The sequence below is a fragment of the Leptinotarsa decemlineata genome, unplaced genomic scaffold, assembly GCF_025532065.1.
Source record: "Leptinotarsa decemlineata unplaced genomic scaffold, Ldec_3_MD MMD2_tig00026307_RagTag_RagTag, whole genome shotgun sequence".
NCBI classification, from domain to species: domain Eukaryota; kingdom Metazoa; phylum Arthropoda; class Insecta; order Coleoptera; family Chrysomelidae; genus Leptinotarsa; species Leptinotarsa decemlineata.
Window position 1 is genome coordinate 7260091 of NW_027412681.1, and position 14810 is coordinate 7274900.

The 14810-nt window shown below is 31.9% G+C and overlaps 2 protein-coding genes across 2 annotated transcripts in view; one reads left to right on the plus strand and one right to left on the minus strand.

Moving 5' to 3' along the window:
• The window catches only part of Psi (P-element somatic inhibitor), a 37779-nt gene extending 33843 nt beyond the window's left edge, over positions 1 to 3936 (plus strand). The window contains exon 14 of the transcript XR_012467050.1: positions 694 to 3936. The gene's annotated coding sequence lies outside the window, so the exon portion shown is untranslated. The remainder of the gene's footprint in view (positions 1 to 693) is intronic.
• A 144-nt stretch (positions 3937 to 4080) lies between these two features.
• On the minus strand, positions 4081 to 13810 carry Noc3 (Nucleolar complex protein 3). Its single transcript, XM_074181296.1, has 10 exons — positions 13656 to 13810; positions 13342 to 13604; positions 12605 to 12774; positions 12140 to 12511; positions 11947 to 12080; positions 11677 to 11877; positions 11161 to 11349; positions 10932 to 11113; positions 7119 to 7742; positions 4081 to 4334 (listed from the first exon to the last, which is right to left on the minus strand). The coding sequence occupies exons 1-10, from the start codon at positions 13662 to 13664 to the stop codon at positions 4142 to 4144; spliced, it is 2337 nt and encodes a 778-aa protein (XP_074037397.1). The 5' UTR covers positions 13665 to 13810; the 3' UTR covers positions 4081 to 4141.
• Between the last annotated feature and the right edge of the window lie 1000 nt (positions 13811 to 14810).

A 14810-nucleotide genomic window follows, 5' to 3' on the forward strand; every position in this document is an offset into this window, starting at 1 on the left:
ATGTTGTGAGAGTATAACAGTTACATAGAATCCTAAGAATTTAGATCAACAAAATTTCATCTCAAATTATTGTATACGAAAGCGTTTGCTTAGCACTTGGACTGCGAATTTTAAAAAGTGTTCCACCCCAGAAGCAGCTGAGGGTCCCTGGTCAGTATCTGCCATCTTAAACTGGCACAAACACCAAAACCCGAAGTGGTACCAAAATCTCCAGTACTTATCTAACCTACACCTAATGAAGGTACTTTCAACTCAAACCAGCGTTCAGCCTATACTGTTGAATTTAATCTTCTTTTGTTGCCACGGGCCCCAAAGAGGGCTGTGCGCACTTGCTATAGGACCACCGTGGCACATTTCCGACCAAGTACACTGAATGTGTTGAGCAAAATTTTGAAAACTATGGACTGTTGGCATTTTGATCGAGTGAACTTTATATACAAGTGACATATAGCCGATTTATGTTCATTTTAAACGGTAAAGCAGGTCTAGTGCATTCAATCATGAAACTATAAAAGCTACCCAGTCTTATTGAACTTTTTTTATCGTTTTTATGCAGTGACAGAAATAATCGTTATAATTTATTTTTGAGTATTTGGTTTCTCCAATATACAAATCAGTTGTGAATTCTGGACTTTGGAATTTTTATTGTCACTCTTGCATGGTTTTTACATGATTTATATCTGCTTTTGTCAGATTTGATGGCAACCGAAATGGATAACAGAAATTTGGGAATAAGGAGAGGGCTGAAGGAACCTTGTTTTCAACCTAAAAGTATGATATGGAACTAGGCATCAATTGACCCCATTCTAAACAAAGACGGTATTGGTAAGTTTTTCTGAAGACATGAAAAATGTTGAAGGTACCAGTTTAAATTGAAAGTATGAATCATTTTTGTGCGGTAATGTACTCAAAAAAATTGACACCAATATTTCATTATTCAAGATCATCAATAGATATATTTCTCACTCAAATGGTGTAATCAAAAAATATCCCCAAAATCTGAAAAGGAAATATAGTTTTACATTCAGTATGTAGAGAACATTGAACAGTCCTCAAGACATCTCGGTGTTGTACACTTGTTGTACCGACATTGAGAAGTTTGTGAATTAAAAGTCTGTATATCACCATTTCGGTGCTCAATTTCATTATAGAGTATTGCATTTTTGGGCAATGAAGATTTTGGCTTCCTACTTCATCTTTATACAAAAAATGAGACAACCTCTTGAAAAAATACCCCTTTCAATTCCGAGTATTACAATTCTGAAAATCGAAAACAGGTCAACTATTTTTCAACCTGATGAATATTTTGTTGGCGATTCAGATTTTGAACATTTTGTTTGAATAAGATCGAAGAATTATTATAATTATCAATATAATCATTATTGAAGAATTATAAAATTTGAAGGAAACTGTTTCTGACAGAAATCTTCACAAAATCTAGATCTTATGAAAAATTTTGCTCAAACAGGAAGAATAGGTGGTTGTTCTGAAAGTTGTTTCACAAAATCTACACGTTTGAGTTCATAATATGTAAATATTATATGAATCATATTTATGTCTAGGAGCCAGAGTAGTTAACCATTTCTTTACAGATATTTCATAATCATATAACACCAAACCGTTCTTTAATCTTCCTATTAAACTTTAATCTTCCTCTTGAAGATGATCACTTGGTGATTGAAACAAGTGTCGAGGTGTTAAAATAACGACTTGGTGTTGGGAAAAACAAAACAGTGCATCACAAGTTAAGAATAAAAAGTCTATATTATGGGGTCTCTATATTTGAAACGTTAACAATATCAAGGATTTGCCTGATAAAATTTTCAGTAATCTGTACAAATATTATTTTGTGAGTAATATTTCTGAATTAAATGCGAATCAAGTTTCGAATTGAAAACATACATTCTGAATTTTTATGGAAGCTACCACTGAGAGTTTTATCAGTGTATATTAACTTACTAATTCAAGATCTTAGAGATGTCTAATGTTTGATACATTTTGGTATAACAATCTATATATTGAGTATCATCTGGATCGGACCTAAAATTTATCTCATTCATGGAACAAGTATATGGCTTGTATATAAATAATAGTGGACCTAAAACAAATGATTTTCTGAATTTTCAGATTTTATACCTGTTCTGTTGAGTATGGTCAGTATGAGTATTGAGATTTATTGCTGTAAATATTCTTGTTTGTTCATCAAAATGTTTATTTCATGTATACAAGACATTCACATATAATAATGAACCATATGGATTTGCTTAGAATGCTTTATAAGTATACATATTGGTGATTATTTCATAATTAACATGACACGACCCAGTCAAGAAGAATCTGTCAAAATACATTTTTCTATTTTGAGAAAAGTTATGGAATGTTATATTTCAAGACATAAATATCAGTTCATAACACTTAATGAGAATTGGTTGTGTATTTAGCACTATATTTTCAATTTTTCCAATGACCCCGTTCACATGGCATCTTGAAGGAGGGTTTTTAACAACCAATGTTAGAACCCACGTTAATTTCTTGGAAACATCAATTCATCATACATTATTAACACGATTTAATAACGCTAAACCTTTTGGAAAGAGGAAGCGTTCTGAATCCGAATTTGTTGAGCAGTGTAAACTAACATGAGAGGCTGTTCAAAAAAAATCTGTTTTAAAATCTATTTTTCCGTTAACCAGCTGTCGCACCCCTACAAACGACAACCCTAAGAAGTCGAACCTTGTGCGAGCTAAGGATTAACGAGGTCTTACCTTTTAACGTGTGATCCCTAACACGGGTTGGACGCTAGCAAGTGAAAATCGATCGGTAAAATTGGGGCTTGAACCGCCGACCAACACGGCAGTCAATTCGAGAGAGTGAACAAAGCACCCGCGTTGAACCGCCTGGTTACCGACTGCATCAAAACAATGCAAAACACAAATAGGAAATACTCTGCCTGCAAATATTCGATTGCTTTCGGGTTTTCACAATCGTGTAACGATTTATTTTACGATTTTTTCTGGAATAATCAACCGAATTCATTTAGTATTGTATTTGTATTGTATGTTTGTATTTTTGATCCTATGAAAATAGGTGAATTGGCAACATACGGTGTTGCCACCAATTGTATAGAGCAGAAACTGGAAATAGCTGTCATGGGACAACGTTGAATGACTTGACGATGGCAATAGTGCAGTTACCAGGATTGTTTCAAAAGTTGAAGCTTTGATATATTTTACAACTTGTAAGATGATTTTTTAGAATCAGACTTTTCATGTTTTTACCAGTGGTAAAAAAAACATAGAAAGTTTCATTTATCTTTTCTTCATTATGATTTCCTACCACCGAATAATGGCTACATCCATCAATGTACTGTTTAAAAACTGTTTTTCCGTTAACCGGCTGTCGCACCCCTACGAATGACAAACCTCAGAAGTCGAAACTTGTGCGAGCTGGAATAAGCTTCCAGGAATGAGGCAGGCGAAAGAGTTCATAAAGAAACGATCGCCCAGATTCACAGAAGACCTGCTACATCCATCAATTTTTTAATTCTGACGTTTATGATCATTTTTTTTCTTCGGTTCTTCATCAAATAGTCAAGAATGTGAATGCTGTCTTCAGGAATGTCCTATAAACAAATTTGCAAAAAACAAACATGAGCAATATGTCTTACTCTTGTCCCTAATTCATGAACACCTTGGTTGTATGTTAACATTTTGACTGTTTTCACCATACTGACTCGTGGAAAATGAGATGAAACTGTCAAAAATTTCTTTTTAATTTTTGTTTCTATGTTTATTTGAAGTTTGATGGATTTATTCTTGAGATGTTCAATAGAAACATACTTGGTTTAATAATTATACATTATATTATTGCATAATATTTTTGTATAGTATTTAATATTCAGTAATTGATTTCTTTTATAATAAATCGTTTCACACATTTTTAGTGTTTTATTTTGAATCTCTGTAAAAAAATCTAACCCGTCTACATTTACCAATGAAAGTATTAATATCCAACTTAGAGCTTTGGATAACTAGATCTGTTAGTTTATTATTGTCTAGGCGACTTCGAAAGTTTGAAAGGTAAGTGAAAAATATTTTTATTCAACATATATCCAATAATAACACAATTTTCAACATTTTTTTCAAATACTAATCCAAAATTGAGCAGCAACAGGTTGTCTCCTAAAAACATCTTTACATTCTATTTCAAATGAACTGTCAGCAAAATTATGCCTTTTTGGATTTGTCTTGGGTTTTTCTTTTGTTGGAATTGGTACAGGTGGGTTGAAAGACATCTCGGACATATTGAAGTCTGTGAATAGCTGCTCCGCAGAACTGAAAATGAAATGTGTTCAACAATTTGATAAATAGTATATTTTGCAAATCTAGTACGAAAAAAAACTAGCATAACTTCATATTTTTATTGCACAGATATGCAGTCCCCCCCAATATTTGGTTGGAATGCATGTTAAAGTATCGCTATGGTAAATTGTATTTTACATAACTTGATAAAATTCAACATCACCGTATCAAACAATCGATAAATGAAGCAAAATATTTAGACTGTTCCAGAAGTTACCAAAAATGTGGTTATCACTACTAATTTAATATTACTACCGAAAACTTTGTTATACGTATATGAAACCTGTTTCCTGAAAACTGGAGATGTTGCAATATTTTTTTAAATCAGTTAAGTTATGACTATCATCACCAAAAGTCAACTGTGGATAATAACAATCAACATTGTGAAGTAGCTAGGTATGAAAATTTTTCTAATTATTTCTCATAAAATTAAAGAATCGAAATGGTTAACTATGAAACAAAGATGGTTACTACAGACAAGTTGTTTTATACATAATGTAATTCAAACGAAAGTACCTATTTACTTATACAACTTTTATTCAGACACGACGTTCACGCATTTCATACCAGATATCGATACTGCCTTACCCCTCCAATACACCATACTTCACTATACCAAAGATCGTTTCTTTATAATGTAACAAAGATCTATAATGCCATTCCTGATTCGTTAAAAACCATGAATAAATCTGTTTTCAAGTACTCACTGAGAAACATGTTATTTGAGGATAGACTTCAAATATAAGTGTTGTGCTACGAAAGCAAGAGTTAAAAGTCTGATCAATAATAATTGATGTGCTTTCTGCCTTCAAGCCTCTCCCTTTGTTTTCTTGTTTTGCTTTTATCACTCCCTTTGGAACCTTCATGATCTAATAACTGTTAGCACCCTAGCATTAATCTGATTCTCATTCACGCAGTTAAAAACATTTATATTACTATTATTTTTGATTTGTAAATAATATATATTTTTTCGTGACTTCAAGTTACACTTGTAAAGCCTGTGAACCTCTAGATTTAGATTTTTTTTCTCTCTTTTCTCGTTCTCTTTAGTTTTGTTTTAAGGGTTGAACGGAAGAGCAATCACCAGTATCCTTGGATAGGGGCGACTGAATTCCGCCCTTACACACTATTATGGGATATAGTATTGTATTATCGTATTATAATTAAGTGTGAATAAAGACATATTATTATTATTTTGTATATGATTGAAATTTTATTCATCAAATAAAAAACAGATTTGTTAGTAATGAATAAAACCAAAAACTATTGAACCAGTTTTCAAAGGTCCTTTACCTAAAGAAAGTTACATTGTCAGTGAGCAATATTTTATTGTTGAATAAGGAGAGATCACGAAAGTTGTAAAAATTTAATGTGTCTTGGAGTCATTCGAATGCTGCACCTCCGCTCGGTCCAATGTGAAGTGTGCTTTACAGAGATGCATTTATAAAAAAAAGGTATCCGCTTTGTCACGATTGGTATCAAATGATTTTTTTCCGCTAATATTTAGAAATCGTATTTTTTGGAACTGAACAAACTTGGGTATTTTTGTCACTGTTAAAATTTCATCATTCGTCCACCTGCGTATACTCGATCCCGTGGGGATATCGGAATGAAAAGTAGCCAATGTTACTAATAGTGGAAGAATTACTAAAGTCCGTTCAATTAGTTTCACAGAGAGAGAGCCAGATGTTACAATAAAATGTGAAACTATTGAATCGATTTTAAAGATTCTATCACTATTAGAAAGCTTCATTATCCACAAGTTACATAGGCTACTTTTTAGCCAGATAAACCCACGATCGGGATCTACGCGGGCGAATTAGTTATATTCTGTACATTTTAGACAAAAATAATGTGAAATTGTTGAAAAATAAAATTCAAATCTAAATCGAAATGTTAAAAGAACTGAACGGAAAAATCTAATCGAGTTTGTGAAAACAATTAGTCCAGATTCATTAGCCTTCTTTGAAACTTGTGACATTGGACTATTGAATCCATAATTTCTGGAATGTGTCTACCGTAAAGATGGTATTATCGTATCTATGAAAAATATTCAGCCATAGTGCCATTAGTTTGCGAGTCTACTTTCATTACTAAAACTCGACATCATTGATTCATTCATTATGAGTGAAGTATATCCCGAATCAGAATAATATTATCGAATTTCACGGCAAGAAGTAACCTAAAAATACCAGTTTGAGTGTTACTAAATGCATAAAAAGTTTTTAATTTTATCAACTTAGCTTAGTCTGAGCCTCAAATATGTTGAGAAACGAAAATTTGCAAAAATATCCACATGAATATTTGGCTTTCAAATAGTTGGTTTGTTTCAGTAGAATAAATCGATAGATTTAATAACCCACGTAGGTATGTACAACACTGAATAGTAATCATTCTATTCTCAAACTGTATTAGACTGTCACCTTTAAAAGAACTGGGAGAATTATGAAAGGTGAATGAATTTTATACTGGCATTTTTTGGAAGTTTTAGAAATGGCTATTAGCTATTTTTAATGTATTTTTGTTTTTCGATCTCAATTGCTGTTTCATTTCCATATATTAAGAAAAAAAACATTTACAAGTTTGAATGGTTTGAAGGAAATTATTGTTTATACATGTGTTTCATAATATCTGTCCAGACCAGTCGATATCTACTTTCATAAATGACTTCCCAGAGGTAGCAGAAGTGGTTGCTTAACAAGCTAATATAAAACAAAGCATTTCCACAATCCACATCAGGCCTACACTTTAACCTACCTTTTACCATATTCTCCTGGTAGACTTCCTTCGCCTGTTGCCGGTACGCCACTGGCTATATTCCTAGCAAACTTGGTCACAATGGGATGATAATGCTTATTCAGCAAAATCATTTCATAGAGAGCAGTGCTAGCGGCATTCGAGTATTCCGGGTCGTCGATTTCTGCCTGAAACTTTCCTTCTCCCACCGAATTATCTAAATCAAGTAAAATATCAATGGGTCTGTTCAATTGCATGATGGTTCTGATCAGCCCCAGACAACCTAGAGTGCCGTCGTGAGTCATCTGCAAGCTGAGAGTGGCTATCCTTTTCACAAATCCTATCGTCCTCTTATTGGTAATCTTCTTTCGTCTTTTGATAAGGGCATCGCTCAGTGTTTTGAGCAAGCTCGGTATGTGGTCTGATTTTCGCGAAGCGGCGCTGGTGAAAAGTAGGTCTTTGTAGAGGCTGTTATAGAATCTTATGGGGTCCAGGTTGAGCGCTTCTCCTTGACCGCTGAGGATTGCAAAGACTGTTTGTATGCAGTGCAACTTCTCTCTGTAACCTAACCAATCTTCTTTCAAGAGACTGTCTAATACGTTTACGATGTCTACGTAGAATTCCAAGTTTATGCAGTGAGCAAATCTGAAAGCAAAATGAGAGTATATCATTCAATAATGATTAGTATATCATTCCATAATGATTATATTCATTTCTCTTGTTGAAAAGTATAAAATTATTTGAAAATATACAATAACAAAGGTGTCAATGGTCACATAAATAGAATATAACATAAAAGAGTTAAAGGTAAATACATAACATCTAATATATGAAACAAAGACGCGAAATCTATTGAAGTTATTATATTTGTTATTACGCAAACGAATGTCATAATAGGGGCAATATTTATCACATAACAAATCTTTCACGAAGAAGTTTAAATGCAAACTGCAGAATTTTGTGAATCAATCCACTGCAGGTGAACAAATGGCACGTCGTGTTCAGTGTTGCCAGTTCTATTGTTTTTGCAGTAGATCTGTTTTGGCTCATAAGCTACTGTTCTACATAAAAAACTAAATTATGGATATTACTATGTATGTAGTATGTTGCTGAAAGCAGAGCCTTTTCTTATGTAGTATGTATCTAAAATATGAATTTTGTACTGTTTTTGGTATCAATTTTGTATTCCTTGCGATTTTTTTCTATGACAAACTTTTTTAACCTTGACTTGAATATGGAAAGATTTGGTATATTTTTTATAGAAATATCAAATTTGTCGATTAGATCCTAGATGTAGCAGACTCTTTTGGTAAATGGAACTCGGAATCCTTAACTCTAGTGGAGTATAGGTACTCTAGTTGATGTGATGCAAATTCTCACATATTTCTGTAAACATAAATACAGACCAGCAACAGTAGGTATTCCCAGTTCTTTGTAACAGTTTCTGCAAGACTGGTGTCATCCTAATTGTGAACCTATTTTAATTGCATATTTTTGCAAATTGAAGACTTTCAACAAAAAAAATCACATTCCAGCATAACATACCATATCGATGTAACAGTCAATTGTTGCGTGGTATAGGTTAATCATAATATTGTTGACAATGAAAAATAAAGGTAGCGATGATGATCTAACAACGGAATCCCTAAAAAAAGTATATCATAATATATAAGGCTCGTTATTAAACCTTGTCAACTATTCTCTACACACCGGTACATTTCCATCTATGCTGAAAGTATCAACAATAATTCCAGTTCCAAAAGTAAAGAATACAAGTAAAGCCAGTGATATGCGACCAATAAATACTTTGTTGGCAATAGAAAAACTAATTGAGAAAGTTGTCTATGTACAAATGTCAAATTTTTTAAATAGTAATAATATTCTAACTGAAAATCAATCAGGTTTTAGAACTGGGCATAATTGCGAAACAGTGGTCCAAAGTGTTTTATTTGACTGGAAAATGTGGACAGATCAAAATATGAATGTAGGAGCAGTTTACTTAGATTTGAAAAGAGCCTTTGAGACAGTAAATAGGAAAAGACTCCTGCTTAAATTGAGAAATTATGGAATATCCGGTACAGTCTACAAATGGTTTGAAGATTACCTAAATAGTAGAAGACAAGTAACAAAACTAAATAATGTAACGTCCTGTGAAATTGTCAATAACAACGGAGTACCTCAGGGCAGTACACTAGGACCACTCTTATTCCTAATATATATAAATGATATTGTTAATGAGGTAGACAAGTGTAAAATTCATCTCTTTGCTGATGACAAACTTGTATATTACTGTGCACATGATGTGGAACATTTGATAGATACAATGAATAGTGAACTACAAAAAATAAGTCGGTGGTGTAGTTATAATGTATTGAACTTAAATGGTAATGAATCAAAATTCATGTTATTTACTAATAAAACGGGATATCATGAACTTGAAAGCAGACATTCAAATATCCATATTGATAATATAGAAATAGAAACCGTTAGTGCGACGAAATATCTTGGAGTCTTAATTGATAGAGGCTTAACATTCAAAGAACACGTACAAGAGGTAATAAAAACTATCTCAAGAAATGTTAGCGTTCTAGGAAGGATTTTGTCAACACTTACAAAATCTACAAAAATTATAATATATAACACACTTATATTACCACATTTTACATTTTGTGCATCGATAATATATACTGCCAATAAAAATGAAATGGATAGATTACAAAAACAGTAAAACCGAGCCATGAGGATCATATTAAGAAAACCAAGAGAGACACCAATCAAAGCAATGCTGAAGGAATTGCAATATATGGCTGTGACAGATCTCATATATTACTATATAATGATAATGATATATAAAATGAATAATCACCGACATACCTGAGTAGGCATATTGAATACAATGAGAATCATCATCACTATAATATAAGAACGCGTAATAACATATACGTAGGAGTTAAAAATTAAAAGTGTACTGAGAAATCCATTTACCATGCAGAAGTGTTAGCTTTTAATAGGTTGAACAAAAATATTAAAGAATGTAGCACTCTTGCATTATTCAAAAGAAAGTTGAAGTTTTTTTTGTATTCTATATTTGTATTTTGTTTGTGTATTATATCGACTAACAACTGTGATATTTTAAGTAGATGTTGTATATTTATTGTAGTACTCATACTTTGAAATTTTATTCCTGAGTTTAGTTGACTAACACATTGTGGTATCGTATTTAATTATATATGTATTTATTAGCAGTTTCATTGCTAAATAAAGGATTTATAATATAACTTGCTTTTCACAATGAATAGTCATAAATCCTAATGCTTAGCACTGTCTTTGCAGTTTTTCAGGGTGTGACAAGTAAACCCAGTAACAGTAGTTTCAGTTCTTATAGTGAATTTACAGTATTTAACAAGAGTCAAATAACAATGTTTTGTTTGACGAAAGAGGTTGAGTAACATTTTTCAGAAATACATGTTTTTAAATTCCGAAGTACAATTAAAACATTGAATATGCGCAGTATTGTATCACACTGGGAAAGTGGGCAAATAAGGCCCTGCTCCCTTAGATAAGGATAGTCATGTTTACCTAAAATAATCTGAGATGATTCTGGAAAAGACTAGAAAATTGGTGAAGTAGAGAATATTCTAGCAGACTCGATACAAAGATTTGTTGGATGAGCAAGATTAGGTAAACAGACATCGTAAGTGAATAAGTTATAGAAAGCCGAATGCTCCAAGTAATAATTGTATTAGTTGATTAAAACGTGTTGAAATAGAGCTGAATATGCTTGTCAAAACAAACTTGAAATTATCCATTTTTTTTTCTAGATATCAAACTTACTTTGCTAAACCTTCCAGACAAACTCCAAGAATTTTTGTGTTGCTAGACAACTTCAAAATTCTGAAATATATATTGAATACCAGTTTTGTAATTTCTGTTATGTTCTTCTGTTTAGTTTGTTTATTTTCTTCTGCTTTGGTTTCTAATAATTCCTTCTCGACTTCTTTGAGTTTTTTCTTTCTCTAAAAAAAACAAAAATAGCTTCGTTCATTAAATTATTTGACCTTACCTTTCGTTCCTTCTTCGACATCTGCAATAGTCGGGACTTGTGCGACATAAGCTTTTTCTGCTTCATATCTTGCTCTTTTTCTTGGTCCAAGTTGACCTCTCTCAAATTAAGATTAAGTAAAACCTCCAGCATTTCAGTATGTACAATGTGAGAGTGATTTTTCAGATAATTATTAATAACACGCATGATCTGAAAATAATATTAAAAAGAGTTATGTGAGAGTTTCACTTATTTGCCCTAAATAAAAATTTTGTGAGTCTCACAATGAAGTATTATTAAATATATCTTTTATATATTAAAGGAGAACAATTCCTTAAAGGATATTTTTTTTGTTATCAAACATAGAAATATATGTGTATTAGTAATCATTTGAGGTACACCTAAACGACATCCAAAACTCTTTAGGAGGTCTGATAGTGTTTGATTGATTATTTCAAAAAGACAATGAATAATATTGATCAGCTCATTTTTGCCAAAGCTAAAGCTTTCAGTTGAAATATTTTGATTTGACATCACCTTCAGTGTTATTTCTTCTTTCTTGTCTTCTTTGAAAACGGTTTTCACAGCTGTTTTCACAATATCTCTTACATTTCTATTGCCGTTATTCATGAAGGGAACAATAGCTTGGGCTATATTTTGTGAGAAATTGAAATATGGATGGGTTACCAACAGATCGCACATGGCTTGAACCGCCAAAACTCCTAGTTTCGTCTCGTCCTGCAAAAGAAACAACACGTAACATTATGACAAAAACCTCTTTCTTTAGTGCTCTATATTTGTTATTACTTCTGATCTTTTTCTTGTATCACCTTTCTTCTTCATCAGCATGAAACAGTATTTCTCCAACTTCTGCAGAAATTTTTTGTAATATAAAAGTAAATTTTCTTCATACTTGTGAAGTTTGAGAGTGTCTTTCTTCACTGGAAAAAAAGTACAATGAAAATGGTTCAACTATGAAAACTATGTTGCATCAACTTACTTTTTACTCCATCACTAGTGGTCTTCTTAATTTCATAGGAAGGCAAAATATCTTTGAAAACTTCCAATAGTGACACTATGACTAATTTCCTGATTGTTAAATAAACGTCTGCATCTTCTTCATCCATAATGGTCAATAAAGTTCTCAAATTTGTAACTTTTTCTTCAGGATTTTCTAGTAAACCAGAACTCAACGTGCCAATGTGAATTTTCCTCTGTCGCAGTATTTCATTTCTAGTTGCTAACAGTTGTGCGGCTGATACTGGTTTGGATAAATCAACTTCAGAATCTTCTAAGGTAAAATTTTCAATATCGCTACTTTCGGTCTCCTCATCTGGCTCAGCTGCAGGCTCATCATCATTTGTGTCATTTTCTGCAAACAAGTTTGATTAGATGAATTACTGATTATACCTTGATAAATGTGTGCAAAAAAATTGCTTAGAGTTGAAATTCTGTAAGCATTTACCTATCACATCTTCCAGAGTCTGTTGAGGAATTACCCCTTTTTTGGTTTTGATAGGCAGCAAGTTTCTAACTTTCTTTCCATCATCATCGTTGCCAAGCGTGTCTTCGTATTCATTTTCTAACGTTTCATCATCATCTATTTTACGTTTCTTCGGTTTTGGTTCAACCGATCTGTAAATAAGCAGGAATTTTAGTAAAGACGATGAAAGGATATACCTTCAGACGTAAACAATTTCATTTCTTTTTTATTTATGAACCTCAACAAAATTACTGATGAAGACTTTATGTGAAAAGAAAAGTGTAAGAATATATAGCTCAAAATGAAGTTTATTTGTAGTTTATAATGTATAAGTTTATAATGTATCCTGAAATTATGCAAAACTTTTCAATTCTGTTTGCAAGAATTGATTATTTGAAGTTGGTTTTAGAAGAAAGTTCTCAAGGTATGACATACATTGAAAATATGGTATATTTTTACAATATTACAATATACAATACAAATACAATATAAGTTATAGTCACGATCAATGGTTCTATTCCTTCTCTCAAGAAATGCCATTTGAATATTTCTGTTGTGTTGTCTAAAATGACTTGAATTGAAATTGTAATGACGGCAAAATTCAAAATCTACAACTTTCTAAAGATGTATTGATTTTTTTATGAGAGAATTTTCGTATTACTACAACCAGTGACTTGGTATATTCTATATATTTTCCAAAATATATTAAAACTACTTACTCTCGATATCTAACCCTATTGAAAATGTTATAAGATCGATTCGTTATAGCAGTTTTCAAAAATTCAATGTCGTCTTCTTCAACCATCTGTAACATATCCTCCCCATGATCACTTTCTTCTGAATATTCCGCATCTTTTGGTTTGCTGGCTGGAGGAGGTAGACTGGGTAAGTTTTTACGTTTTTTTGTCTTCTTTATAACCCCTTGCTTTATAAGTTTGGTTTTATTCTGATTGTTCCTTTTTGTTTTGGCTACTTTCGTTTTCTAAAATGTAATTGTATTAGAGGTAATAGATGACATACAAAATTTTCTTACCGCAACCATTATTCCAAAAATAAATCTAAACTAAGATCTTAAGGGGCACAACTTATCATGTCTAGAAACCACAATAATACACTTTAAAAACCTAACCTCATATAACCACAAGTATATTGTGACATAACCTTAATATTCTTCGTTTATCTTTTCTGGTTTTGGCCGCTTCTCTGAAAGAAATAAGTCAGCTCTTAATTTGAGTTGAGCCATTCCTTCAAGGTGGTCGTTAAATGTCTATGAACACAGTCATTTGGATAATGACAAAGTATTCTTAAAATGACATTTTGTATTGAAATGTCTACGAAATACAATGTTTGTCTTTGAGGATTAGAAGGTAATTAATTGAGTAAAATTTTTAGGTGCTTTCAAGAAGTGAGAAAATTTCGCCAAATTTTTGAATCAATCTTATAACAACAAATTTTACTTTAGCATTATTATATTGTATTTCATTCGCTACATTAAAAAAAAATGTTTGAGATAATGTCATATGAACTAAAGTTATTTACAATTTGAGGCGACAGTTTTCCGAAATATCGATCATTGAAGGAAGCTAAGTTTAGATTTTTTTTTTCAATTTGTAGGCAAAATTTATGACTACAAGTTAATGACTAATTGGACTCTTCAGTGGTTTATACTACGCAGTAACTTTTCAGTTTTCTCTTTATTACACTTCAGCAGATACTTTATTAATTTTGATTTTATTTTTTCAGATGGTGAAAAGTTATATACCGAAAAAACAGTAAGAAATATATATCCACCTTCTTTCAGAATACCTAGAGACCAACACAAGACATTTTTACATTAAATAATCCATCGCTTCAAATACTGAAATATCAAAACTAGATTCATTGAACATTCCTTTGAAATTTTTATTTTTTGTACATCAATTTATTTGATGTAAATAATGAATTGATTGTCAATGATTATTTTTAATTTGAAGGCCACCATAAAATATTGACTCATTCTCAACCAAAATTTCCCACAGTCATTTGGTTTCCCTTCTATGTCAGGATCGCGAAATGTTCATTGTATCTGAAAAAAATATTTTTCCAAGAAAATTAATAAAACAATCAATTTTTCATTGAGAGTTATTTTCACTACAATTTTATTGCTTGAAAGAGACAAATGGTTCTAAATGAAGTACAAGTGTGAATG